The sequence below is a fragment of the Brachycentrus maculatus genome, unplaced genomic scaffold, assembly GCF_059751285.1.
Source record: "Brachycentrus maculatus isolate JH-2025_06_01 unplaced genomic scaffold, ASM5975128v1 h1tg000419l, whole genome shotgun sequence".
NCBI lineage: Eukaryota > Metazoa > Arthropoda > Insecta > Trichoptera > Brachycentridae > Brachycentrus > Brachycentrus maculatus.
This window is the reverse complement of record NW_028281167.1, coordinates 30,596-57,186: the sequence shown is the minus strand read 5'-3', so window position 1 is coordinate 57,186 and position 26,591 is coordinate 30,596. Positions and strand designations below refer to the sequence as shown.

General features: G+C 31.0%; 2 protein-coding genes across 3 annotated transcripts; both read left to right on the top strand.

The window, feature by feature from the left end:
• Positions 1 to 2,213: 2,213 nt before the first annotated feature.
• Positions 2,214 to 13,904, top strand: LOC148302734 (lysosomal acid glucosylceramidase-like). Of its 2 annotated transcripts, XM_088271071.1 has the most exons (12): positions 2,214 to 2,397; positions 3,381 to 3,517; positions 5,229 to 5,322; positions 5,806 to 5,935; positions 6,833 to 6,989; positions 7,136 to 7,296; positions 8,279 to 8,396; positions 8,479 to 8,595; positions 9,705 to 9,849; positions 11,124 to 11,200; positions 12,612 to 12,892; positions 13,451 to 13,904. In XM_088271071.1, the coding sequence occupies exons 1-12, from the start codon at positions 2,319 to 2,321 to the stop codon at positions 13,548 to 13,550; spliced, it is 1,596 nt and encodes a 531-aa protein (XP_088127197.1). In that variant the 5' UTR covers positions 2,214 to 2,318; the 3' UTR covers positions 13,551 to 13,904. The 2 variants fall into 2 exon arrangements, with proteins under 2 accessions (XP_088127197.1, XP_088127198.1); XM_088271072.1 differs by lacking the exons at positions 9,705 to 9,849; positions 11,124 to 11,200 and having other exon boundaries at positions 2,261 to 2,397.
• Positions 13,905 to 16,019: 2,115 nt separating this feature from the next.
• LOC148302733 (lysosomal acid glucosylceramidase-like) lies at positions 16,020 to 26,314 on the top strand. The gene is made up of 12 exons (XM_088271059.1): positions 16,020 to 16,287; positions 17,754 to 17,890; positions 18,691 to 18,775; positions 19,970 to 20,099; positions 20,418 to 20,574; positions 20,717 to 20,877; positions 22,096 to 22,213; positions 22,309 to 22,425; positions 23,428 to 23,572; positions 25,043 to 25,119; positions 25,337 to 25,617; positions 26,003 to 26,314. Exons 1-12 carry the CDS (start codon positions 16,209 to 16,211, stop codon positions 26,100 to 26,102), a joined length of 1,587 nt encoding a protein of 528 aa, XP_088127185.1. The 5' UTR covers positions 16,020 to 16,208; the 3' UTR covers positions 26,103 to 26,314.
• The last annotated feature ends 277 nt before the right edge of the window (positions 26,315 to 26,591 follow it).

Sequence of the window (26,591 nt, the reverse complement as noted above, 5' to 3'; positions counted from 1 at the left end):
AATTTTCACATGATAAATAGAACTATTCATTAACCTAGCATGGTTAAAAAAGGTAAAATGAATAGTATGTTTATGGAAATAGTAGTTATAACATTTTAAGTGTATCCAAATACTTGTTCACAAATCTGGGTTATCTCTAATCTGGTTAATCCAGATTTGTTAACAAGTATTTGGACACACTCAAAATGTTGTAAATAAATGAACTGGTCAAATTATAAGCTAAAATAGTAAAAATGAAAATGATATTTTCTGGCGTTTCTCATGTATGTGATGATAATCCAGGATTCGGATCTCACATACTAATAAAAGAGTTTCTGCTCAATAATAAAGGTTCTTCTCATCTCACCAATAGATGTCTCTAGTGAGATCTAGTGATTCAAGAACAACGATTCGAAATTGGTTCATATATATATAGAACTTCCGAGAATTTGAGTAGTGTGTTGTCGATAATGGGTAGAATTGGTGAATGTTGCACGTGTGTAAATTGATCACTTAAACCAGCCTATGACTGTCGTGAGCCCCTTAAATACCTAGGCTTCCATATTCGTCTTCATCTTTGATGAGATGTCAAAAAATAATATGGAAAAAGTAGTATTTACCAAGTAAAACCCAAATTAAAAATATCTATGAAACTTACCACTAAATAACTACAGAACTAATTAATGAAATTATTCGTTAAAATGATTCGGCATGTCCCTGAAACGTAGCTTCGAATTAAAGCTTAGTATTTTTTTCTGTAAATGATTGTTGAACTGAGGAAGAAGAAGGTATCATTGAATGTTTTTCTTTATTTTTTTTCGTACTTAAATTATGTTATGTTTTACAATAGATATTTGTAGCTCCCTTATATAAAATCATAAATTAAACGGAATAGGATAGTTTAAATCGCCTGCCTGTCAGTCAGCGTCAGAATCGTAATGAAATTTTCGTTTTGTAAACTTTATAAAATTAAATAACTTAGTTTTAACCACTTTTTTATTAATACAATTTAACCTACCGGTTTTGACAAGAACCTTGTCAAAACCGGTTGGTAAATCATCAGGGTTAATTTAAATTTAAAAATATTAAAAACATTAAAATACTCTCACCAAAAACTTCCACACACTCCGTAAAAATCCTAAATGTTATTTTAAAACTATTTATAAAAAAATTATAATGTTTTTCAAATGTGCCACAAAGTTTCTGCGGAAAACATTCAAGAAATTTGCTTTTTGTGTTAATCAACCATTGAAATGTTTTTTTTGGAAAATTATTTCTATGTTCCACTTTTGTTTGTTTATTTGAACAAATTTATATCTTCACGATGTACCACAAACATGTAATTTGAAATGGCCTTAGTACAAGGCTGTTTTTTATGGCCTTCAATTGCCATCACATTTGAAACGGAAAATATAATCAGCTTACAGTTTTTCATTTGATGTTTTACGTATATACCGAATAAAAGGAGTAGTGTCTATCCAAAGGTAGGTACATTATGCACATTGGATCAGTGGTCCCCAACCTTTTCAATTCTGCGGATTAGTTAGCGTTTGACTTTATGCATTTTAAATTGTTCTGATTAAATCATTTTAATTTAAAATTATTCAACATGCCTTCAAAACCGTTATAAATTACTGAGATTAATATAAAGTGATTTAAAATTTGAACTCACTAGAATGTAGAATGAATGAAAACCCTGAGCTTGTTTCATTGCGACGAGACGGTTCCACGTGGGGTGATAGAAGACAATGACATCCAAAGTGTGTTGCTTGTGTCCAGATTATGCGGTTGGTTTGTTTTGGTTGCTGTCACAGTAAAAAGGCCTTCTTAGCACAGAGAGGATATCGGAAATGGTAAGAGATATCTAAGATCCGTAGTGGAAATCTCATGGTAATGCACCATGACTCTAATCCAGAGCGCTGGCGAAACTGTTGTCTCAAGTGTAGTTTTAAGGTCGCTGTCATTTACAATCTCCATCCATTGATCTTCTTCTTGTCCAGACTCACTAGATTCCCCTGGTTTGTAGATGAATGGGCCGCGGATCTATTTCTTACAAGTTCGTGAGTTTTTGTGGTTGGGAAGTAGTTCTCGAACTCTTTTAAAAGGAAAGACAGGTGATCATGCATCTAGCGGGGCCTAGGGCGTTTCATTTGATCCGCGAACCGGGGGTTGGCGACCTATGCATTATATAGTATCTGTGAATAGGACAGTTTACACCTCATTATGAAACAATTACTTAGAGCTGAACCAAGGAGCTGAACATCTGGCGTGGTAGATTTTAATACTTTGTTTTGTTTCAGTTGATAAGTGAGCGTGTCTTGTTGAATTCTTAACCTAAAATGACGAATTATAAACATAAATATTTTGTGATATTAAATATAATAATCACTTTCACATGCCTCAACAAATTTTGTATGGGTATGTATTTAAAAAAACAATAAGACATGATTCTTGTCTCACTTTGGCCAACTTCATGCTTCACTTCCATACATTAGGGGTTGGAACCAGGACTCCGTTGTGTACTGCCAGTTTGGTTTTCGGTGATTGGTTTTTATTTTCTATAACTGAATTCAGCGCACTATTCATTCTCCTTTCTATATTTTTATCAATCTTCCCATCCCTAGAAAACATACTTCCATCGATATATATAAATATGTTTGGTATACTGTACATTACACACGTTTCTCTATATCTAAAACAGAACTCAGCTATCTTGTTTCGCTGTTGTTTTAGATTTAAAAACAAACGAAAAAAAATTATGTGCAATGCCACTTTAACGCAAAGAGAACGATGAATAATAAGGAGAGTGTTATATTACCATACCACAAAGTTATCAATGCTTTTAATAAACAAAAAATAATAATTATGTATTAGCTTAGTAATAATATGAAAATGAGAAGATTAAAAAAATACACTGAAAAATAAAACAATTATGTCATTTATAAGTATGAATAGGCTTACCAGATTTCTGAAACGTTCAACCGAGACACCGGAATGCCCTCAGCGTACAGTACTTACAGTGAAATAAATGACAAAGTATTAATTCTTAATTATCCTTCACGGTTAATTACTTTTAGACTTTTTTTTAAATCTTTGTCAAATTTACCTTACTTTTACCGGGACGTGAATTAAACCAGTCGGGACACTGGGATTTTGTCTGAAAACAGGGATTGTCCTGGTCAAAGAAAATATAAACAATAAACATTGAGTGAAAGTCCCTCCCCAAGCACGAGAGCCTACAGCCTTTGTTGGCGCAGCGGAACTACAAAGTATTAATCGATGTAATAATGTAAGTTGAAACGTCTAGCAAATGAATCGAAATGTAATATTTTTGTAAATATATAAAGTAAGTTAAAAATATAAAATAAATTGTTTCAGAAGTGCTTTGATTACGTTTACAGGACAAGATAAACCCTGCCTACAAAGAAAGTATAATCATAGTTCCTTCGTGTGTGTCTGTAATGCCAACTACTGTGATGAAATAGCTAAAGTTGTTCCACTGCCTCCGGGTTCTTACATGCATTATACGTCAAACCAAGTGAGTACTTTTACAATCTTCCATCTCACAGTTATGATTAGAGATCAGTCAGAAGACGATCTCTCTCAATCGTCAAGAAGAGAGAGTAGAACAGTTATGTAACCATATCGCCTCATCTGCATCTAATCGTGTTATCTCTTTGTAGCATCCATGAATTTTTTGGTCTTCCTATAGATGTATTTCGAGGAAGATCCATGGCGATCGATTGGTTCATAATATGCTCAGGTTCTCTGCATCCTATATGTTCATACCATCTCAATTGCTTTTCCTCTACCTTACTTTTGATATCTGTTACAAAAAGAGTAAGGTAGAGGAAAGGCAATTTTCATTCTCTTGATATTTATATTATACTTTTTAAAGTTAACCTGTCCACCTCTGTAGTGTATTCAATTCAATTCATTTCAATTGATTTATTTCAATTAATATATACATTACAAACCATAATTTTTTTTAATCGTATATATTAATATAAAATATATGAAATATATAATAATAATAATAAAGCCCCTATCCGCACCCCAATGGTGCATAGGGCACTGTGTCATATTAACGCAGTGTTATCTTGATCGTTTACACATATCAGCCCTCCGCTTCAGGTACCAGTCCAAGGTAATATTGAAGAAATATAAGAGTGAAAAAATCATTTATATTTATTTGACACCCCTGAGAATCGAACCCGGGACCTCCAGTACGGTAGCCGAGCGTGCTGACTATTACACTACGGAGGCAATAACAACGGATAGTCTAAAATATTAGACAAAGTTTTGTATAAGTTAATTAGATCAAATAGCTTTCTCCTATCACTCAACGTTGAAATTGATTGTAATGCAAACAATGGTGAATTTATTTTGAATTTAACACACTTAAAAATTTATTTTGTACTCTTTCTATTGATTGTGTGTCCAGTAAAAATAAAGGAAAGCAATAAATTAATGTCATTCCAACAATTGTTTGGTACTACCCTGGACTGGTACCTGTAGCGCATGGCTCATCTACTGACCTTTATGTATATAACGATCAAGATAACACTGCTCCTGTACGATGTAGCTCTCAATGTATCATTGGATGCGGGTAAAACTTCTTTTCTTAAAAAATCCAAAGAATGCTTTTTAAGAATGGAAAAGTTATTTAGTATATGAAAAGCATTGATAACTTTGTGATATGGTAATAAAAGTTTCAAAATTTCATAAAAGTGGTATTGCACAAAAGTAAACAATGGATGATAAGGAGAGTGTTTTAAATACGTTGATCTACAACTAAGCATAGTTTAAGTATTGTTGAATAATGTTATTTTCGTCTCCAGTAAAGTTATTATTATATATTAAGTTATTATTTGAATTAAATTAAACACTTGAATAATCCACTGAATTGAGTTTTATTTTTATTTACGACTAGTTTCGAAAACGACAATTGTTTTCATTTTCTGGTACAAATTAAAACTTAATTAATCAAATTGTTTTAATTTGTACCAGAAGATGAAAACAATTGTCGTTTTCGAAACTAGTCGTAAATAAAAATAAAACTCAATTCAGTGGATTATTCAAGTGTTTAATTTAATTAAAATAATCATGTCATTCCACAACGTTAATGCCCAATCAATAAATAATATATTTAAGTTATTATTTTATTAATATTAAGTTACGCTTAAACCAGGAATAGTTTAAATTTTTTAAAATATTTGTATTGTATTCTTTATCTTATGTTTTTTCAGAAAAATCTCCGTTTTCACAAGTCTTCCGGGTTTATGGAACCCATTAAAAATTCAAGTTTTTTTTCGAATTCATTATACAACCTTTTTCAACGAAGTGAGTATATTTTATCCATTCGAAAGATATATATTGAATGTTTTATCTGCCTCCGTAGTTTAGTTGTCAACTCGCTCGGCCATCTTTTTGGAGGTCCCGGGTTCGATTCATTTTTATTTGGTGGCTTACTGTTATCTAATAAGAAGGTGGTCTTAATGCTTAAACTATACTAATAATAATAATAATAATAAAACCCTTATCTGCACCCCAATGGTGCATAGGGCACTGCGTCATATAAACGCAGTGTTATCTTGATCGTTTACACATGAAGGAAAGGTGATCAGCCCTCCGCTTCAGGTACCAGTCCAGGGTAATATTGAATAAATATGACAGTGAAAAAATCACTTATATTTATTTTACCCCCCTTAAGAATCGAACCCGTGACCTCCGGAACGGTAGCCAAGCGTGCTGACCATTACACTACGGAGGCGGACAAAAATACTATACTAAGATGTGATTTAATAGGAATGTTGGTTATTTCAGGATCTGACGTGATAGAAATCAACAGGAATATTACCTACCAGACTATTAAAGGTTTCGGTGCTGCTATTAATGATGCATTGGGTTTTAATTTGCGCACCTTGAGTAAACCGACGCAGGAAAATTTTGTCAGGTAAATTACGAACAAATCCACCAAAAGATAGACGTTAATTACTATTTATCATTAGAATCCTAACTGTCCATCAAACCTCCTCCCTTAGTTTTTCCCTCCACCTTTCCTTAGACTCCATTTTTCCTTTCCCTGCTTATTATCATCTTTTGTAATTTTTTTTTTATACGTTAATTTGTAATGTATGTTTTTTTAAATGTTCAAGTACTATCTACCCTCTGATTGCAAACAGCTATATATGGTTTCAAACATTTTGATCAATATCAATAGTCTGCTTTTGGTTGGTCGGAAGATATTGGTTTTTAGCAATAAGCCCGCCAATGTACTTATTTATTTTCTGAAGCTTAAATAAAATAAAAATAAAATTACTTTCATTCAAAATAATTTAAAAATTCAAACCCTTATCCGCACCCCAATGGTGCATAGGGCACTGCATCATATAAACGCAGTGTTATCTTGATCATTAACATACGAAGGAAAGCTGACCAGCTTTCCGCTTCAGGTACCACTCCAGCGTAATATGAAATAAATACTTGAGTGAAAAAATCACTTTTTGTATTTGACCCCCCTGGGAATCGAACCCGGGACCTCCAGAACGGTAGCCGGGCGTGCTGACCATTACACTACGGAGGCGGACGAAAAAAGTACTTTATAATTTATTATAATAAAAAATAAAGTACTTCTCAATTTTTAAACGTTTTTTTCATTTTAAAACAACGTTTCCTGATAAAATGTGGTAACGCCTATTCCCAGTCATAAGTCGCGGCTCAAAAGCAGACGATCTTTCTCCATCTCGTGCGGACCTATGTTGCTCCGTGAGCGTTTGTCAAACCAAAATAAAACGATACTCTAAGGTTATTTAAAAAATCTCAACTAAGTTTAACTAATATTCCGTTTCAGATCTCACTTCAGTGATGTAGGATTGGAGTACAATATGGGAAGAGTACCTATTGGTGGAGTTGATTTCTCAACACGTGGATATGCCTATAACGAGCTACCAGCTGATGATATGACACTATCCAATTTTTCTCTCTCTTACGAAGATTTCGATTACAAAGTGAGTTTTGGTTTTGAAAAATTGAATAAAAAGATAAAAATCAAATGATAAGTTCTTCTTGTGAGCAATTTGTGAATGAAAAATTTGAAAATATATGGTAATTTCTTGTAACATCATATATTATTACATTAATTAATTTATTTTAGATTCCACTAATTCAACAAGCTCAAGAAATGGCTACGGATGAAATACTTTTATTGGCTTCAGTTTGGTCTCCACCGGGTTGGATGAAAACTAATGGGGAACTCATTGGTCGTTCCTTGCTGATTAAGAAGTATTACCAATCGTATGCCAACTATCATGTCAAGTAATTAAATATCTATATTAATGTTATTTTATTTCATCAGACACTGCATTATTCATACTACGGATCTTCTTCTTCTTCTGCTTGATGTAGGCATTGTGGCCTGTTTATAAGAGAGATTTAGCCTCCTGCGATGTCGATCCATCTCTTTGGTGGTCTGCTTGGGAGTCGTCTGCTTGGAAACTTTGAGGTTGGCCTTACAATGCAATGTGGGGGAGTCTGGATGGTTCCATTCTCCTCACATGCACATACCATTGTCTTCTTTGTTGCCTTCTCCACCTAACGACATCTTCGATCTAGCATATTTCCCTTATCCTGACATTCCTTATTCTGCCTCGTAGATCCTTGCCCGATATACTTCTTAAATTATTCATTTCTGATACTCTAAGCGCGTTTTTTCTAGCTACGGTGTCAATATTATAGATGTCTTAACTTGATATGAAACACCTAATGTTCCTCTTCAAATAAGAGGTAATTTATATGGATGTCTGAGAATCCCAGAGCTTAGAACCTGGCGTACAATTTGGCTGGCTTAAGCAATCACTTTATAGAATTGTGTAACGTTCACCATTCTACACATTATTGAAAATTCATATTGCATTCATTTTAGAAACCAGATTATCTGCAATGGTCTCAGAAACTCACATGTGGGTACAATTTTTGATACAATTTTCCATCAGTTACCCTAATACATTGATTAGTTGGTGTGCCGCAAAAAAAGTCTAGTTTTGTGAAAGTAGCACAATTGCTCCAAATTTTGATTTTCTGTGCTCAGTTAAGTAGGCTCACATTTCGTATTAAATATAAGGTGTTAAATAGGTTACCATAATATGATAAAAATCCACCTCTGAAATTTCTTTTACCTTGAGTAAAAAAAGATTGTAGAACACTGCCCTAATATACAACCTTTTTGGTCACACATATACTTCACATTTGATGAAAAATTATTTGGCTCTGTCTTGATAATAGAATCTCTGATTTATAGGTTCATCGAAGAATATAAAAAAAATGGTATAAATATTTGGGCTATCAGTACTGGAAATGAACCATCGGCAGGATTAGTTGTAAAAATAAATTCCTTAGGATGGTTTCCCGGCGAACATGTTAGTGTAGTTATTATAAAATAATTTTACTTAAAACATAAAACTATTTACATAAAGTAAAACATTAGTCATCTGCTTTCAGGGAAAATGGGTGGCAGAAAATTTGGGACCATCAATCAAGAAACACAAAGAATTTTCCAATGTACAAATATTGGCAATAGATGATTCCAGATATATGATTCCTTGGTACTTAAATTTGGTAAATGTGTACATTAAATTATATTACATTACATACTTTAAATTGTCATGGATATAACTCGAAAGACATCTAGAGGAAGACGAAAAAATTCATGGATGCTGCAGAAAGACAAAATGATTTGAAAACATGGCCTATATGACGTTATCCATGATAGAAGTATTTACAACCTGAAGGCGAGGAGAGTTGACCCTACCAACCTTCAAAGACGGGATGGAACTAGGAACAACATGACAGCATATACTTCAAATATATCCTGATTGTAGCTATCAAATTGTATGTAGTTGCTTTTAATAAAAAAAAAACTACATACATAAGTAAGGCGAATCATTACAGAATATAGAAGTTTTACCTAACAAACCATATAATACACCTTAATTGTGAGAATTCTGATAGGGTGTGTTTAAAATTTGATATGAAGACCGTTCATTCCTTTATATCTGATGTTTTCATTTTAATATTACAAAAGTAAGAAATTTTATTGAGCTTTTTATGCTCACTTCTTCTTCTTCTTTTTCTTTAGCTTTCTGTCCTCCACTGCTGGATTTAGGACTTTTCCATATCCTTCCATTTTTTTCGGTCTGTTTGCAGCCAGTTTCTACCCTCCATAGCGGTTATGTCATGGGGCCATCTTATTTTAGATCTCCCGACGCCTCTTTTATCCTTCCAAGGTCTCTATATCAAAATTTTAGGAGTTCATCTTATGAGGTCCTGTTTTGCAACATATCTCGTCCATTGCTACTTGAATCTTGCCACGCGATCTATGATGTCCGCTATCTTGGTTATATTCCTGATTTCTTCATTTCTTACTTTATACCTTAGGTTTATACCAAGCATGGATCATTACATGGATCACTGTGTGCATTTGAGCTTTTCTGTGTTTCTTTTCAGAGCCATGGTCTCTAGTGCAAAAGTATTCACCAGCAGTATTCAGTATTCATACGTTTTTCTTTTAAGACAAATCAGAATCTCTTTACTCTCTAAAATGTGTTTGAGTTCGCCAAAAAAATCATATTTTTATGCTTTCAATAAAAAAATATTAACCATTTAATCACACACCATCAAATCAATTTAAAATCTAATTAATTACTTAAAAAATATCCTTTTTTAAGATGGCGGCAAATGAAGACGCAATGCAATACGTGGATGGCATTGCGATACATTGGTATGCAGATTTCTTTATCGGACCTTCAGTTATAGAGGATATCCATAAGAGATTTCCTGAAAAATATTTCATTCAAACTGAGTCATGCGTTGGTAAAGAAAAAATTTCATAATCAGTATTTTTCCATTCATTATACAATCCAGCAATTTTTATTTTATTGAGGATCAAATTAGTGTCTAACGTATAAGTATTATACAGGGTGTCCCATAATCCTACGTTAATCCCATAATCCTTTCTTTTAAAGGGTTTCTCACCGAAAAATAAAAATTTGACCTTAGTAAAAGTGCCTTAGTTTTCCAGATATTTCTACTTTTATGAATTTCCCGAACATTTCTACGCCCTATATTAGTTTTTTGAGTGCAACTTTTTCAATTTTTTTTATACTTTAGGATTCTAATTTTTGTTTCATAATACTGAATAAGTATTCTATTGATCACAGTCCAAAATATAACTAATACTGGCTTGCCTTGGCAAGGTAAAATATTAATGCCCAGTCAATGATTTTAAAATAAATCTTTAGGTGACTTTGATTCTTCACCCTGAAAAAAAAATATGACGATAACCTGGCAAGTTATTTTGAAAGTTTGTTAATTTTTTTTTCATTTAAAAAACAGTATAACATTTACTTAATTTTACTTTAAAAAAAAAAGATGTTGCTTTTTTAATGCAAAAGAAGCTGATTTTATAATCATTTCATTTATTAGGAATCCCGATGTAAAAATTTATTTTTGGAAAATTAATAAGAGTTGAATTATCTGGAAAACAAAGGCACTTTAACTGAGGTCATATTTTCATTTTTTGGTGAGTTATAAGCTGGCTTAAAACCTCTTAAAAGGAATACGTAGGATTATAGGACACCCGTATACATAAATATACCATTGTAAGATAATTGGCGTATGTGATGTTTAGTTACAATATTAGGATTATGAATTCACAATATTTAGAGTGTGTCCAAATGCTGGATTTCTCTGCTTTAAAGTTATTTTACGTTTTATGTTAACTACTTTTTAAAGCTTTCTAAATCCAATCAAAGATGGCTGTTGTGAACGCAACTATAGAACGACATGAGATTTATCATATATGTATAACTTAGAAAATTTGAGTTGTGTGATTGTTAACCATGAGAAGAATGCTAAATGTTACCTAAGTAAAGGTAAAGGTTAGTGTCAATATATCTAGAATTTTTAAAGTATGGTCGTCAATCATGGATAGAATTGGTGAATGTTACACGTGTGTAAAGTGATTAATTAAACCAGCCTACGACGGTCGTAAGCCCCGTAAATTCTCGGACTTCCATATTCTTCTTCGCCTATGCTGAGATATCAAAGAATAATATAATTTAAATTGTTTTTTTTAATGATTTTAGACTTTTTCGGATCAAAGGATAAGTCTGCATTAGGTTCGTGGTCTAGAGCAGAATTATATATGACCGGAATTTTGGAGGTACGTTTACATTATAATTTTGAATAAAAAAAGAATCGGGAATCGGCCCCAAAAAAAGCAAAAACTGTTCCTTCGGCTGGGAAACTGATGGCGACTGTTTTTTGGGATAGTCAAGGAGTTATTTTCATAGATTACCTAGAAAAAGGATTAAAAAAAAACTATTACAGGAGCATACTACGCATCATTACTCGATAAGTTGAATACAGAAATTACGGAAAAACCGCCACATTTGCAGAAGAAAAAAATTATGTTTCATTAAGAAAATACGCGTTTTAACACCTTGCTTGCTATGGCAAAAAATCATGAATTACGGGTTGAATTACTTGACCACCCTCCTTACTCACCAGATCTAGCCCCTAGCGACTTTTTTTTGTTCTCTAAGCTAAAATTTACGCTCGGAGGACAGAGATTTTCATCGAATAAGGAGGCCATCACCTTCGAAAATGACTATTTTGTAGGGAAAGACGCCAATTACTATTTGGACGGGTTGAAGAGATGTGAGCATCGCTGGGAGAAAGGTATATATCGCCCACTCCTTTCAAGAACGTCATAAATCAAAATACTTGATTTTTCAGGAGAACGTTTTTAAAGTTTAAAAATATAATACAATGTATTAAACATAAATATCAAGCCACTTATTGAACTTTTTACTGTGCAACAGATCTTTTTAGGTAAAACCTGAAGGTTTTTTCTCCATTTGAAAAATATTTAGTATATTTCAAAAAATAGTTAAACAATACCTTTTCTTCAAAATACAAAAACAATACTTTCTGCCCTGTATCGGGTAAATATTAAGTTTAAAATATGCCGAGTTTGCTGGGATATAGTACATTTTCTGGGCATTCCGAAAGTATGCACAACTTAATATTGTCGATTTTTGATTTATGACGTTCTTGAAAGGAGTGAGCGATATGTAAAAGGTGTTTATGTAGAAAAATAAAAATAAATTTGATGAAAAAAACACTTGGATCATTGTTAGGTCAGAAACTTTTCAGACAACCCACGCATATTTCCATCTTCTTACACTTAACAAAACATTTTTTGTAAATTCTTTCATTCTTCATACATTCAGGCATCTCGTCATATATTTTCAAACCCTTATACATCAAACAATTTTGTGACTCGGTTTCTCTCAACAATGGCAGTCTGATTTTATCTTTATTTCTAGTAATGTGTTCATGATTTTTTTTGTTTAACACTTATTTATTCTTAAAATATTTGGGTATTTTATCGTTTAAAATTATATATTTAAAGATCGGTATATTAAATTTTTGTTTTTAGTTATTTTTTTATATGTAACCAGTTGAGTTCATCTCTCATTTTTTCTATATTATTATATCTTTTTTCTAGTACTATAAAATAAAATAATGCAAGTTGTAAAATATATTTCTTATAATTTGTTTTTATATAGAATCTCAATCACTGGTATGTGGGATGGATAGACTGGAATATGGCTCTAGATAAAAATGGCGGACCAACGTGGACCGACAAATACCAAATTGGTTCACCAATCGTAACAATGGGTGAAGACGACGAGTTCTTGAAGCAACCCTCGTTCTATGCCCTCGGCCATTTCAGTAAGTTCATACCGAGAGGATCCAGAAGAGTACACTCGGAGAATAAGGTTGGATCTGTCAATCACGTGGCTTTTTTGAGACCGGATAATGGAATCACAGTTGTATTTTACAATCCGTGAGTACTTTTAAACGTATTCTGCATTTAAATGGAAAATTTAAGTTTAGGTTTATTTTTGTAATGCTTTAGGAACTCATATACATTATTTGTAGCTTGTCCAATTTACACAAGTTTGTAAAAGCACGATATCCTAGCTTTGCTGCTATTTTCTTCCCATCAAAAGTGGTACTTTCTTTTCTTCCTGCATTTTCATTCCCTTACAGCTATTATGTACTTCACTCTGAGCTCTTTTTTTCCGTTCTCTCTATCATTTCAAATAAATTCCAATTCTGTGTTTAACGATATGGTATGTAGGATTAGAATCATCAATCATACATCAAGTTGACAAAAAAAACTCTTGTTTTGTGTATGAATTCGTATCGTAATTGGCATCGCTGTAATGCGGATGAAAAATTTAAATGAAATATAGATGACCGCTTTGTCAAGTGTCCACTCTTGTAGTTGTGGTCCAATCCCACTCTCAATAGCACACGCATAGGATCAATGCAATTTTAACATCGTCGTTTAAATCCTGTAGTAGCAAGATACTAATATATTAAACTATTAATTTTCCAGGACCAATTCGGAAAGAACGGTTATGATTCAAGAAAATCGAAAAGGAAAAATTACTATTAAAGTTCTAGAAAGATCTATCCATACTGTTATCTATTGGTGATTAAACAATTTGTGACATTTTGCTTTTTGAGACTTTGAATTACCAAGCAAGTTTATTGGAATGTTTGATTTGTTCGTAGACGAATTTATTCTATTGCTAAAATGTACGACATAATAAAATTCTATAAAATATCTTTATATGCAACAATTCAACACACACCTGCCAAGGGCATTTGATTCTTCTGCGAGATGAACCATGAACCACCAGTCATGAACCGCGTGAACCCCGGTACAACCACGATAGTGATTCTCCCGAAAAACCCAGGTTGCCAAAAAAAATATTTTATTATGTTTTTAAATTATTTATGCAAAAAAATCTGTTATTTATCAAATAAAGCAGTACGACACAACAGTATCTAAATGTTTTTATTTCATATCCTAAAAAATAATGAAAAACGCTAATTTAAAAATTCTCTTTTGAAAATTGAAATAAGGATATTTTTTTAAATTCGTTACTTAAGACATAATTATTTAATTTTTAATTTGATTTTCATACTATAAATACCACTGTTTATTAACCTTGTACAGTTTAAAATGTGAAATGAATGGAGAGTTAATGGAACTACTAGTAAAACTAAAAATTAAATTTAAAAAATGGATAGAAACTACCACTAAATGACTTCTGAATTAATTATAAAATTATTCTTTTAAAATGATTTGGCGTGTCCCTGAAACGTAGCTTAGTATTTTTTTCTGTAAATGATTGTTGGATTGTGTTAAGTTTATAAAATTGGTATAATTTAAAGTTTTTCGTCACATTTTTGCGTACTTAAATAATTATCATTTTTATCATTTTTTAAAAGGGAAATATTTGTGTTTTTTTTTTTGAATAATTTACACAAATATTTCTATTTCATACTAGTTCTGTAAGCCTAAGCGGCTCATTATTAGAAAAAGGTATCAAATTGTGGTAGAGTGGGTTCGAACCGAAAAACTCTACTCGAGAGTCCGCGACACTAACCACGGGACATCAACCCAATACAGTTATGTTATATTATACAACAGACACTTTTAGCTCCCTTATTTAAAACCATATATTAAACGGTATAAGATTATTTAAATTGCCTGCCTGACAGCTACAGAATCGTAATGAAATTTGCTTTTTGTGGTAATCAACCTTTGAAATGTTTTTTTTTAGAAAATTATTCCTAGCGATAGTTCACTTTTCTTTGTAAATTTGCGCAAATTAATACCCTCGCGATCTACCACAAATATGTTACTTGAAATGGTCTAAGTACAAGGCCGTTTTTTATCACCTTCATTTGTTATCACATTTGAAACGAAAAATATAATCAGCTTACAGTTTTTCATTTGATGCTTTACGCATAAACCGAATATATTTAGTAGTGTCTATCGATAGGTAGGTACATTACGTTCATTAGATCAGTGGTCCCGAACCTTTTTACTTCCGCGGATCGGGTAGCATTTGACTTTATATTTTTAAAATTGTTCTGATTAAATTATATTATTTTATTTTATTTAGTGTTTCGGCATTAACTTTGTGGTAAGACATGTTACAATAATTAAAGAAAACACTTCGTTTTTTACCACTTGAGTTTTATTATAGACTACATGTTTCAGAAGTTAAACTTCCATCATTCAGGTCTGTATAATAACTAAAATATAAAATATAATGTAGTCTATAATAAACTCAAGTGGTAAAAAACGAAGTGTTTTCTTTAATTATTATATTATTTTAATTTTGTTTTATTGAACATGCCTTCAAAACAGTTATAAATTACCAAGATAAATTTTGAGTGATTTAGCGAGTGTTTTTGCCTTGAATTTTCACTCATGAATCACATGAAATTATAGTAACTTTAAACATAAAGAGTAAATCCACTCACAAGTAGGCATGGGCTATGAAACTTATAAAGTTAAAGCCTGAGTAGGGACATGATAAACTGTGTTGCATAAGCCATAGCTAGATTTCAGAGTCACTTGGACGTTAGGTTATTCAAAAAAAAATTAAATGATTTAAAATTTTAAGAACGGAACGCTAAATGAATGAAACCCCTGAGCTTGTTGCTTTTCAACTAGATGGTTCCATCTGGGGTAATAGGAGGCAATGTTTAGATTATTCCGTTAATTTGTTTTGGTTGCTGTCACTGCAGAAAGGCCTTCTTGGCACAGAGAGGATGTCGGAAATGGTAGGAGATATTCAAGTTCCGTAGTGGATATCTCATGGTAATCCGCCATGACTCTAATCCAGAGCACTGGTGAAATTGTTGTCTCATGTGTAGTTTTAAGGAAGCTGTCATTATAATATCCATAAATTGATCTTCTTCTTGCACAGACTCACTAGATTCCCCTGGTTTGTAGACGAATGAGCCGCGGATCCATTTCTTACAAATTCGTGAGTTTTTGTGGTTGGGAAGTAACGCTCGAACTCTTTTAAAAGCAAATGTAGGTGATCATCCATCTAGCGGGGCGTTTCGGTTGATCCGCGAACCGGGGGTTGGTGACCACTGCATTACATAGTATCTGTGAATAGGACACAAGGAGTCAGCCATCTGGCTTGGTAGATTTTTTTCTAGAAACTAAAATACTTTATTGATATAAACATATAAAATGATAGTTTCTTCAGTTTTTATTTATTAAATATTTTGTTTTGTTTCAGTTGATAAGTAATAGTATCTAGTTTAATTTTCAATATAAAATGACAAGTTATAAAGATACATATTATGTGATATTTAATATAATAATGGCTTTCACATTCCTCAACACATGTTGTATGGGTATGTATTTAATGTATTTTAAAAGGTTAGAACCAGGACTCCATTATGTACTGCCAATTTGGCTTTCAGGTTTTTATTTGTTTTAACTGAATTGAGTGCACCATGCACCTAGGCTTTCCTTATCTTTACCAATATTTTCATCGCTAGAAAATAAAATTTCACTTGATTTACATGAGGGCTGTTCTGACAACTCATGTTGCATAAAAGGAAACAAATGGTAATTTAAAGAGGCCATGTCGGTTTTCTAAACTATATTTTTCTCTCAAAGCTCGATTCAGATTGACAAGTTGTTGTCGTTAGCAGTCAGATGTAACTGTTTCCCCAGGTTTCTTAATCTATCGAATACGCAGTTCCTTTTTGATCCCATCAAATGCCAAGCAAAACGTTATCTCTATATCAGTTTTGCTTTTGATGTTGATGGTTGACCGGGACCAAACCAATATAAATTGGGATAGGTAAAAAAAGTGATAAAATGTTATGTATGATGATAACAATTTTGTACAAAACATCTGATTTTGCGTCACGATTTTCTGTAATATATTCTATTTTGAATATTAAAAGTACTAACTTTGTGGATTACTGTAATATATTACTTCGAGAAATAAAGTAACTTTGTTTTTTGATCCACTTACTTTTATCATTAAAACCAGTTAATTTTGGTGACAACCTCTTCAGGGTTTATTTTATTATGAAAAAACAGTTGTACAACAAACAGATTGTTGCCGAAACTAGTTGGTTTTAATGATAAAAGTGAGTGGAACAAAAAACAAAGTTATTTTATTCCTCCAAAAAATATCTATTATATTCATTTATAAAACAGAGCTCTGTTTTTGTACTAAAATGTTTAAGAAAAGAGAAAAAGATGAAGAAAAAAATCATTAAAAAAATGCAAAGATATGAAATTATTATATAATTCTAAAAAAAAACTAGAATAGAACGCCACACCACTCTGTCTTTGCAAACGTTCTTTGCCTCTTCCACGTTCATGCATCTCCTCATACATACCCGCCGATTGTTACGACTCCCAACCTGACCACGATTATATGATTCATTAGTATAAATAAGCTTGCCAGATTTCTGAAGTGTTCAATTGGGAGATTGAAATTCTCCCAACTTTCAGTACTGTGAAATTAATGACAAATGCAAAAATTAAATAATTAACCCATGTAATCCTTCTTAGTTAATTATTTTAAGATTTTCTTTATCGGGACGTAAAGAAAACCGGCCGGGACACCGGGATAGTGTCTGAAATCCGGGACTTCTGGCAAGCCTAAGTAAAAACAATAAACATTGAGTTTATGTCTCTCCCAAGCACAAGAGATTAGTCCCTTTGTTCGAAAGACCTAACGGAATTAGTATGAATTATTTAAAAATAATAATTATAATGTTGAAATATATAGCAAATTAATAAAAATGTAATATGTTTTGTAAAAACATTAAATTAGTAAAAAAAAAAATGTTTATAGGACAAGACAAGCCCTGCTTACAGAGAAAGTATAACCATAGTTCCTTCGTTTGTGTATGCAATGCTAACTACTGTGATGAAACAGCTAAAGTTGTTCCACTGCCTTCAGGCTCCTACATGCATTACACGTCAAACCAAGTGAGTACTTTTAAAATTTTCCATCTCTCAGTTAAGGTTAGAGATCAGTCAGTAGACGATCTCTCTCCATCCTCAGTCCTACACTACTCCATGGGAATCTGGCACTGTTGACTCTCTGCAACAGTTCTGTTGCCAGATCGCTATATCTTCATACAATAATTATAATATTTATATTTGCTTATTTTCATATATCATACAGGAGAAAGTGACCAAGAGCATTGTTTAACAAAAACGCAATCATTGACTATTTGATATCGGACTAGCTTAATATTGCCCTGAAAAAATCCCAAAGGATTTTAAACTTGGAAGTATAACATATTGACTTGGTAAAAATGACTTAATGCATTGATGTTTATTTTATTGCCAAGCAAATATGACTTAAATGGCCCTCCTGAACATTTTACGTTTTGGTAGTTGGTCACTTTCTTCTGTACGACTACGATATGCCTTTGTATCTTCGAAACATTTTATTCAGTTTCAAGTTTTTACACTTTTGAGATATCTTTTTTTGCAGATATTTTTTTATTGAATCATGTTTATTCTTAAGACGTGGCTTTTTCTTCCTGGCTACATCTCAACCTATCAACTTTATAGACTTCTCGTCCTCAGGTTGTTGGTCCTTCTTATTGAAGTTTTTTTCTTCAGGAAAATTATTCAATAACGTTTATCTAAAACAACGCGTCGTTAAATTATAATAAAGTTTAATGAATAATGTATGAATGTCACACAATCACATAACCCTTTAACCAGGAATAGTGTTTATATTATTGATTAAATATTTTGTTTTGCATTTTTTTCAGAAAAATCTCCGTTTTCAAAAGTCTTTAGGATTTATGGAACCCGTTAAAACTACAAGTTTTTTTTTACATTCGTTTTTTCAACAAAGTGAGTATATTGTATCCGTTTAAAGGGGTATGTTAATAAAGCAGGCGCTGCGGTGTAGTGGGAAGACGCTCGACTGCGAAACTGGCGTTGCGGGCTCGATTCCCGCCAATTGCAAAATAAATGAAATAAATATTAACATTTCAATAAACTCCCTAAAGAAATAAAAAAAAATGATGATTTAAAAATACTTAAGGAAAAAATTAAAGTTCTATACATTTAAATCTTGATAAAATATACAAAAAACTATTATATCTTTTATTATATAACATTAAACTACGAGTGTAAGTCCCTCTCCAAGCACAAGAGCACAGTCTCTTTTATGGAGAGGCACAGCGAATCGAAATATAAAAGTTATTCATATGTATAAATGATTCAAATGTATTATATTATAAATAAAAATGTAACTATATTAAATGAATAAAAAAAAATTAAAAATTAATTGGTCTGGGTGTTTTGTGATGAACATTTCACATCTACCTTCCCTATCCTTACAACCCTACTGCAGACAAGCCTCTAAAACTGAGGTTTTTGCGGGTTGCGGGTAGAATGACTTCCCAACTACGACATGGCGCCTGTCAATTCACTAATACAATTATTTTAATATGATTCAGTAAAATTTATCGCATAATTTCCATTAAAATGCTTCCTCTATATTTGGAGGCTAACGGTTATATGTAACATATCGCTCACTCCTTTCAAGAACGTCATAAATCAAAAAACTTGATTTTAAGGGGAACGTTCATAAAGTTAAAAAAAAATTCAATATAAAAAAAAATTTAAGCCACTCATTGAACTTTTTATTGTGCAACAGGTCTTTTAAGGTTGAACCTGAATGTTTTTTCTCCATTTGAAAAATATGAAAAATATAAAAAAAAGAATTAAACAAACCTTTTCTTCAAAATGCAAAAACAACACTTTCTGCCCTGTAGCGGGTAAATATTAAGTTAAAAATATGCCGCTTTTTCTGGGATATAGTACATTTTCTGGGCATTCCAAAAACATGCATAACTGAAAATTGACGATTTTCGATTTATGACCTTCTTGAAAAGAGTGAGCGATATAAGAAGGGACTCTAAATGCTTATATACATTTTTAAACTTAGTTTCTGTTTTACAAATCCCATGTTAACAAAAAGACATCAGTTATGGGTTTACTATCTGTGATACGAGTATACGGTTATGTTGGTTATTTCAGGTACTGACGTAATAAAAATCAACAGGAATATTGCCTACCAGACTATTAAAGGATTCGGGGCTTCCTTTACTGATACGGTGGGTGTAAATCTGCATACCTTGAGTAAACCGACGCAGGAAAATTTTGTCAGGTAAATTAAGAGCAAATCCACCAAAAGATAGATAATAATATCATATTTTCAATAAAAATACATCAATTAAATTTTTGTAACAGGTGATTTCATTAGAAATCCACGTTTCCTGATTTGATGTGGTTACTCCAGTGGAATTATTATAATTATCTTAGATAGTCCTGTTCCCAGTCACAAGTCTTAGCTCAAAGCTAGACGATCTTCTTACATCTCGTATGGACCTGTATTGCTCCGTGAGCGTTGGTCAAACTAAAATGAAACGATACTCTAAGGTAATTTAAAAAATCTCAAGTAAGTTGTAATAATATTATCTTTCAGATCTCACTTTAGTGATGTAGGATTGGAGTACAATATGGGAAGAGTACCTATTGGTGGAACTGATTTCTCTACACGTGGATATGCCTATAACGAGCTACCAGCTGATGATATGACACTTTCCAATTTTTCTCTCTCTTACGAAGATTTCGATTACAAAGTGAGTTTTGGTTTCGAATACCCAAATAAAAAAATGAAAATCAAATGATTAGTTCTTCTAACGAGTAACCTGTGAATTAGGAATTCGGAAATATTTGGTGATTTTTTGTTATAACATATGTTATTACATTAATTTATTCTAGATTCCACTAATCAACCGAGCTCAAGAAATGGCCACGGATGAAATACTAATATTGGCTTCAGTTTGGTCTCCACCGGGTTGGATGAAAACTAACGGGAAACTCAAAGGACGTTCCTTACTGATTAAGAAGTATTACAAATCGTATGCCGACTATCATGTCAAGTAATTAAAATTTGATTATTTTCATATTATTTTTTGACATTTCATCAAAGATGAAGAAGAATATGGAAGTCTAGGCATTTACGGGGCTGACGACTGTCATAGGCTGGTTTAACACACGTGTTACATTCACCAATTCTACCCATTATTGACAACCACACGACTCAAATTCTTGGAAATTCCATATATCGCTCACTCCTTTCAAGAACGTCATAAATCAAAAATCGTCAATTTTTAGTTGTGTATGTTTTCGGAATGCCCAGAAAATGTACTATATCCCAGCAAAAGAGGCATATTTTTAACTAAATATTCCCGCTACAGGGCAGAAAGGGTTGTTTTTGCATTTTGAAGAAAATGTATTGTTTAATTTTTTTTCGTTAATATACTAAATATTTTTCAAATGGAGAAAAAACCTTCAGGTTTTACCTAAACAGATCTGTTGCACAGTAAAAAGTTCAATAAGTGGCTTTGTATATTTTTTTAATAGATTGTATTATATTTTCAAACTTTAAAAACGTTCTCCTGAATAATCAAGTTTTTTGATTTATGATGTTCTTGAAAGGAGTGAGCGATATATGAATCAATTTGAACCATTATTCTTGAATCACTGGAACTTTACTAGACACATCTTTTGGTGAGATGAAAAGAATCTTTTTATTGAGCAGAAACTCTTATATTAGTATGAGAGGTCCGAATCCCGGATTATTATCACACACACGAGAAACGCCAGAAAATACCATTTTCATTGTTATCATTTAAGTTTATAATTTGACCAGATAATTTATTCACAACATTTTGAGTGTGTCTAAATACTTGTTCACAAAATCTGAATTATCTCCAATGACAATAATTATCTGTAATTGGAGATAATCCAGATTTTGTGAACAAGTATTTGGACACACTCATAATGTTGTTTTAATTATTTTAATGCTTTTATATGTGGATCATACGGTATCTGAAACCTTTTTTCAATGATAGGAGATGGAAGTCTGAGTATCCCAGGATAGCATTTTGATTGCATTCAGTCTGTTTTCATCCTCCTTTTGCTAACTTCATGATTTTCTTCCATACATTTGACTTGGAACCAGGATTCCGTTGTGCACTGCTAGTTTAGCTTGATTTTTATTTGCTATAATTGATTTCAGTGCACCATTCACACTTTTCCCAGCATTCACTGTCTTATCTTTATCTTATTTTAATCATTAAGCTTCTGATTTGTAGGTTTATCGAAGAATATAAAAAAAATGGCGTAAACATTTGGGCAATCAGTACTGGAAATGAACCATCGATAGGGTTTTTCCCGTCTATAAATTCCTTAGGATGGTTTCCTAACGACCATGTTAGTAGCGTTAATAATATCTCTCTGGTTACATTATAAAAATGTAAATATAAAATAAAAAATAATCCTTTCATCTACTAATTATTTGATTTTAGGGAAAATGGATAGCAGAAAACTTGGGACCAACAATCAAGAATCACGTAGAATTTTCTAACATAGAAATATTGGCAATTGATGACAGCAGATACATGCTTCCTTGGTATCTAAATGTGGTAAATCTGTCGCGTCTTTTTATTATCAACTGACTGTGGTCACCACCGTAACTACAGCTCAAGTTGGTTAAATGGAAAAGAAAGCCAAATGAGAGCACATATCGCTCACTCCTTTCATCAACATCATACATTAAAAAAACTTGTTTTTTCAGGGGAACGTTTTTTAAAGTTTAAAAATATGATAAAATGTATTTATAATGAGTATAAAGCTACTTATTGAACTTTTTTATTATACAACAGATCTTTTTAGGTAAACCCGAATATTTTTTCTCCATTTGAAAAATATTTAGTATATTTAAAAAATAATTAAATAATACCTTTTCTTCGAAATGCAAAAACAACACTTTCTGCCCTGTAGTGGGTAAATATTATATTGCTTGGATATGGTAAATTTTCTGGGCATCCCGAAAACACGCACAATTGAAAATTGACGATTTTTGATATTCGACGTTGTTGAAAGGGGTGAACGATATGTATACAAATAATTCCTGTACAATGTTTCGAAATATATATATTTATATGTATATATATATATATATATATATATATATATATACATATATATATATATATATATATATATATATATATATATATATATATATATATATATATATATATATAAATATATATAAATATATATATATATATATATATATATATATATATATATATATATATATATATATATATATATATATATATATAATATATATATATATATATATATATATTTATATATAAACATATATATATATATATATATATATATATATATATATATATATATATATATATATATATATATATATATATATATATATATATATATATATATATATATATATATATATATATATATATATATATATATATATATATATATATATATATATATATATATATATATACTTCCAAAAATTTGAGTAGTATAGTTGTCAATCATGGGTAGAATTGTCATTATCATCAGATTGATTAAATTTTTCAATTGATTTATTTCAGATGGCAACAAATAAAGACGTCATGCAATACGTGGATGGCATTGCGGTACATTGGTATGCAGATTCCTTTATCGGACCTTCAGTTATAGAGGGTATCCATAAGAGATTTCCTGAAAAATATTTTATTCAAACTGAGTCGTGCGTCGGTAAAGATTTTTTAAAATTATATTCTTATTTTCCCATATATTTTACAGGCCAGTGAACTTTGTACAGAGGATCATGTTTTTACATGTCTTGTGTACGTATTTGTAAATTTATTCTTTTACATAATTGACTAATGGTATAAAAAATTCGAATAAAATGATTTTTTTGTAATTTTGTAAGTATTTTTATAGCACCTTGCAATTTTAATTCAAAATAATGTTTATTTTATAAATTTATTCCTGCATATTCGTACTGACATCATCGTGTCGCGAAGGGAGCCTAGCTACTAATCTAACCTGTCATTAGCACCATTAAATTAGGTATTAACACTCATCATAATTAAAATCGCCATCGTGATTCTGATTAAAACTTAAAATGTTTAAAAATACCTTCTTTTTCTCCATGAGCCCTTCGTCTTCCACTGCTAGATAAAGGACTCTTCCCTATATTTATATTTCCTAAGATCGGTTGCTTCTTGCCAGTGTCTTCTTCTTCTACCCCCCACAGCGACTATTTATTATTTTATTTTAGGTACATAAATACATTTTTCTAACATTTGATAAATTACATGTACATATTACATTATGAAGCACAATAATTCAAACTCTTTTTTGGAGCGTTATTATAAATGGCTATATTAAGGTGTATTTTACTCCTTAGCGAAATCAATTTCAATATTTTTAAGGTGTCCAAATACTTGTTCACAAAATCTAGATTATCTCCAATTACACTTAGTTATTCATCTTTGATGAGATGTCAAAAAATAATATGAAATCAATTTCAATCCCGTTCAGCACTTATCTCATTCTGGAGTGTACGACCAATCACTTTGATTTAATTATCAATATAGTACCACGTCCATATTAATCAATCAGCGATATTGTAAGGTTTTTCGGTGACAGCAATTTACAGAAAAGTTTTTTCTTGTAGAAACGTAATGTCCCAGCGTCAGGACCAACGCCTAGTTTAAAAAAAATATATATATATGTATAAATATATATATATATATATATATATATATATATATATATATATATATATATATATATATATATATATATATATATATATATATATATATATATATATATATATATATATATATATATATATATATATATATATATATATATATATATATATATATATATTATATATATATATATATAAATTATATATATATATATATATATATATATATATATATATATATATATATATATATATATATATATATATATATATATATATATATATATATATATATATATATATATATATATATATATATATATATATATATATATGTATATATATATATATATATATATATATATATATATATATATATATATATATATATATATATATATAAATATATATATAAACATGTAAACAAAACAGTCTAAAATGTTCAAGAAACATTGACTTTGATAAGACGCTGTGTTAATTGAAATTTCGTATGATTTTAGACTTTTTTGGATCGGAGGACAAGTCGGCATTAGGTTCATGGACGAGAGCTGAATTATATATGACTGGAGTTATGGAGGTATTTACTTAGTTCGTGCATATTCACTTTTATTTTTATTTTATTTGGTAAATACCACTCTTCGTTAGTAAAAAGATAAAAAATACACGTTAACACAAAGTGACTGTCGAATCAATGAACGAAATGTTTTTTTTTTATTATACGATTTACAGAATAACTCAAAGCAATTTAAAAAAGAGGTATTTAGTAATATTTTCCTGAAATTATTTTTATATAGAACCTAAATCATTGGTACGTGGGATGGATAGATTGGAATATGGCTCTAGATATAAATGGCGGACCAACATGGTCCAATGTTCGACATATTGGTTCACCAGTAGTAACAATGGGTGAAGATGACGAGTTCTTGAAGCAACCCTCGTTCTATGCCCTCGGCCACTTCAGTAAGTTCATACCGAGAGGATCCAGAAGAGTACACTCGGAGAATAAGGTTGGATCTGTCGATCACGTGGCTTTTTTGAGACCGGATAGCGGAATTACAGTTGTATTTTACAATCCGTAAGTACATTTAAACGTATACTACACTTATTATGTGGTGAATTTACTATAATTCAGGATTCTTACCTATCATACCAGTAGAAGAGTTTCTGCTTCTTTTCATCATAGATGTCTCTAAATTGGTTCATGTTTATACATATATATGTATATATATATATATATATATATATATATATATATATATATATATATATATATATATATATATATATATATATATATATATATACAATATATATATATATATATATATACATATATATGATTTCTCAAGTGTCCACTCTTGTTCTTGTGGTCCGAATCCACACCCGATAGCATACGCATCAGATCATACAACTTTATCGTAATCCTTAGATACTGACATATTAATCTATCTATTTTCCAGGACCAATTATCAAAGGATCGTTATAATTCAAGAAAATCAAAAAGGAAAAATTACAATTAAAGTTCCAGAAAGATCTATCCACACTGTTATCTATTGGTGATATGCAACAGAACTGTATTAGAAGATATGCAACATTTTTTGTCAACGGCTTTTGATTCCTCTGCGAGGTCAGTCATAAACCGCGTGAACCCCGGTCCAACCACGATGGTGATTCTCTCGAAAAACCCAGCTTCCTAAACATAAACATTTTATTATGTTCAAATTTTTTAAAATATTGTAATTTATCCAATAAAGCAGTACCACACAACAATATCTGAAAGCTTTTTATTTCAGCTCCTGAAATATAAAAAAAAAAGAAAAAAAAAGAAAAATGAAATATGGATATTTATTTAAATACGTTTTTTCAGATATCAGTATTTTATTTTTAATTTGATTTTTACGTAATAAATAACACTATTTATTAACCCATTTCGGTTAAAAAAGGTAAAATGAATGCAAAGATAATGGAAATAGTGGTATTTACCAAGTAAAAATCAATTTTAAAATGGATATAAAGTACCGCAAAATGACTGCTGAATTAATTGACGAA

What these genes read in the sequence shown, in the direction of transcription:
- LOC148302734 (XM_088271071.1), top strand. Translation starts at nt 2,319, where the DNA reads ATGACGAATTATAAACATAAATATTTTGTGATATTAAATATAATAATC. An exon ending in ATACAACCTTTTTCAACGAA is followed by an intron (nt 5,323 to 5,805) that starts GTGAGTATATTT and finishes TGGTTATTTCAG; the next exon opens with GATCTGACGTGATAGAAATC. An exon ending in ATATGACCGGAATTTTGGAG is followed by an intron (nt 11,201 to 12,611) that starts GTACGTTTACAT and finishes GTTTTTATATAG; the next exon opens with AATCTCAATCACTGGTATGT.
- LOC148302733 (XM_088271059.1), top strand. Translation starts at nt 16,209, where the DNA reads ATGACAAGTTATAAAGATACATATTATGTGATATTTAATATAATAATG. An exon ending in TCAAACTGAGTCGTGCGTCG is followed by an intron (nt 23,573 to 25,042) that starts GTAAAGATTTTT and finishes GTATGATTTTAG; the next exon opens with ACTTTTTTGGATCGGAGGAC. An exon ending in ATATGACTGGAGTTATGGAG is followed by an intron (nt 25,120 to 25,336) that starts GTATTTACTTAG and finishes ATTTTTATATAG; the next exon opens with AACCTAAATCATTGGTACGT.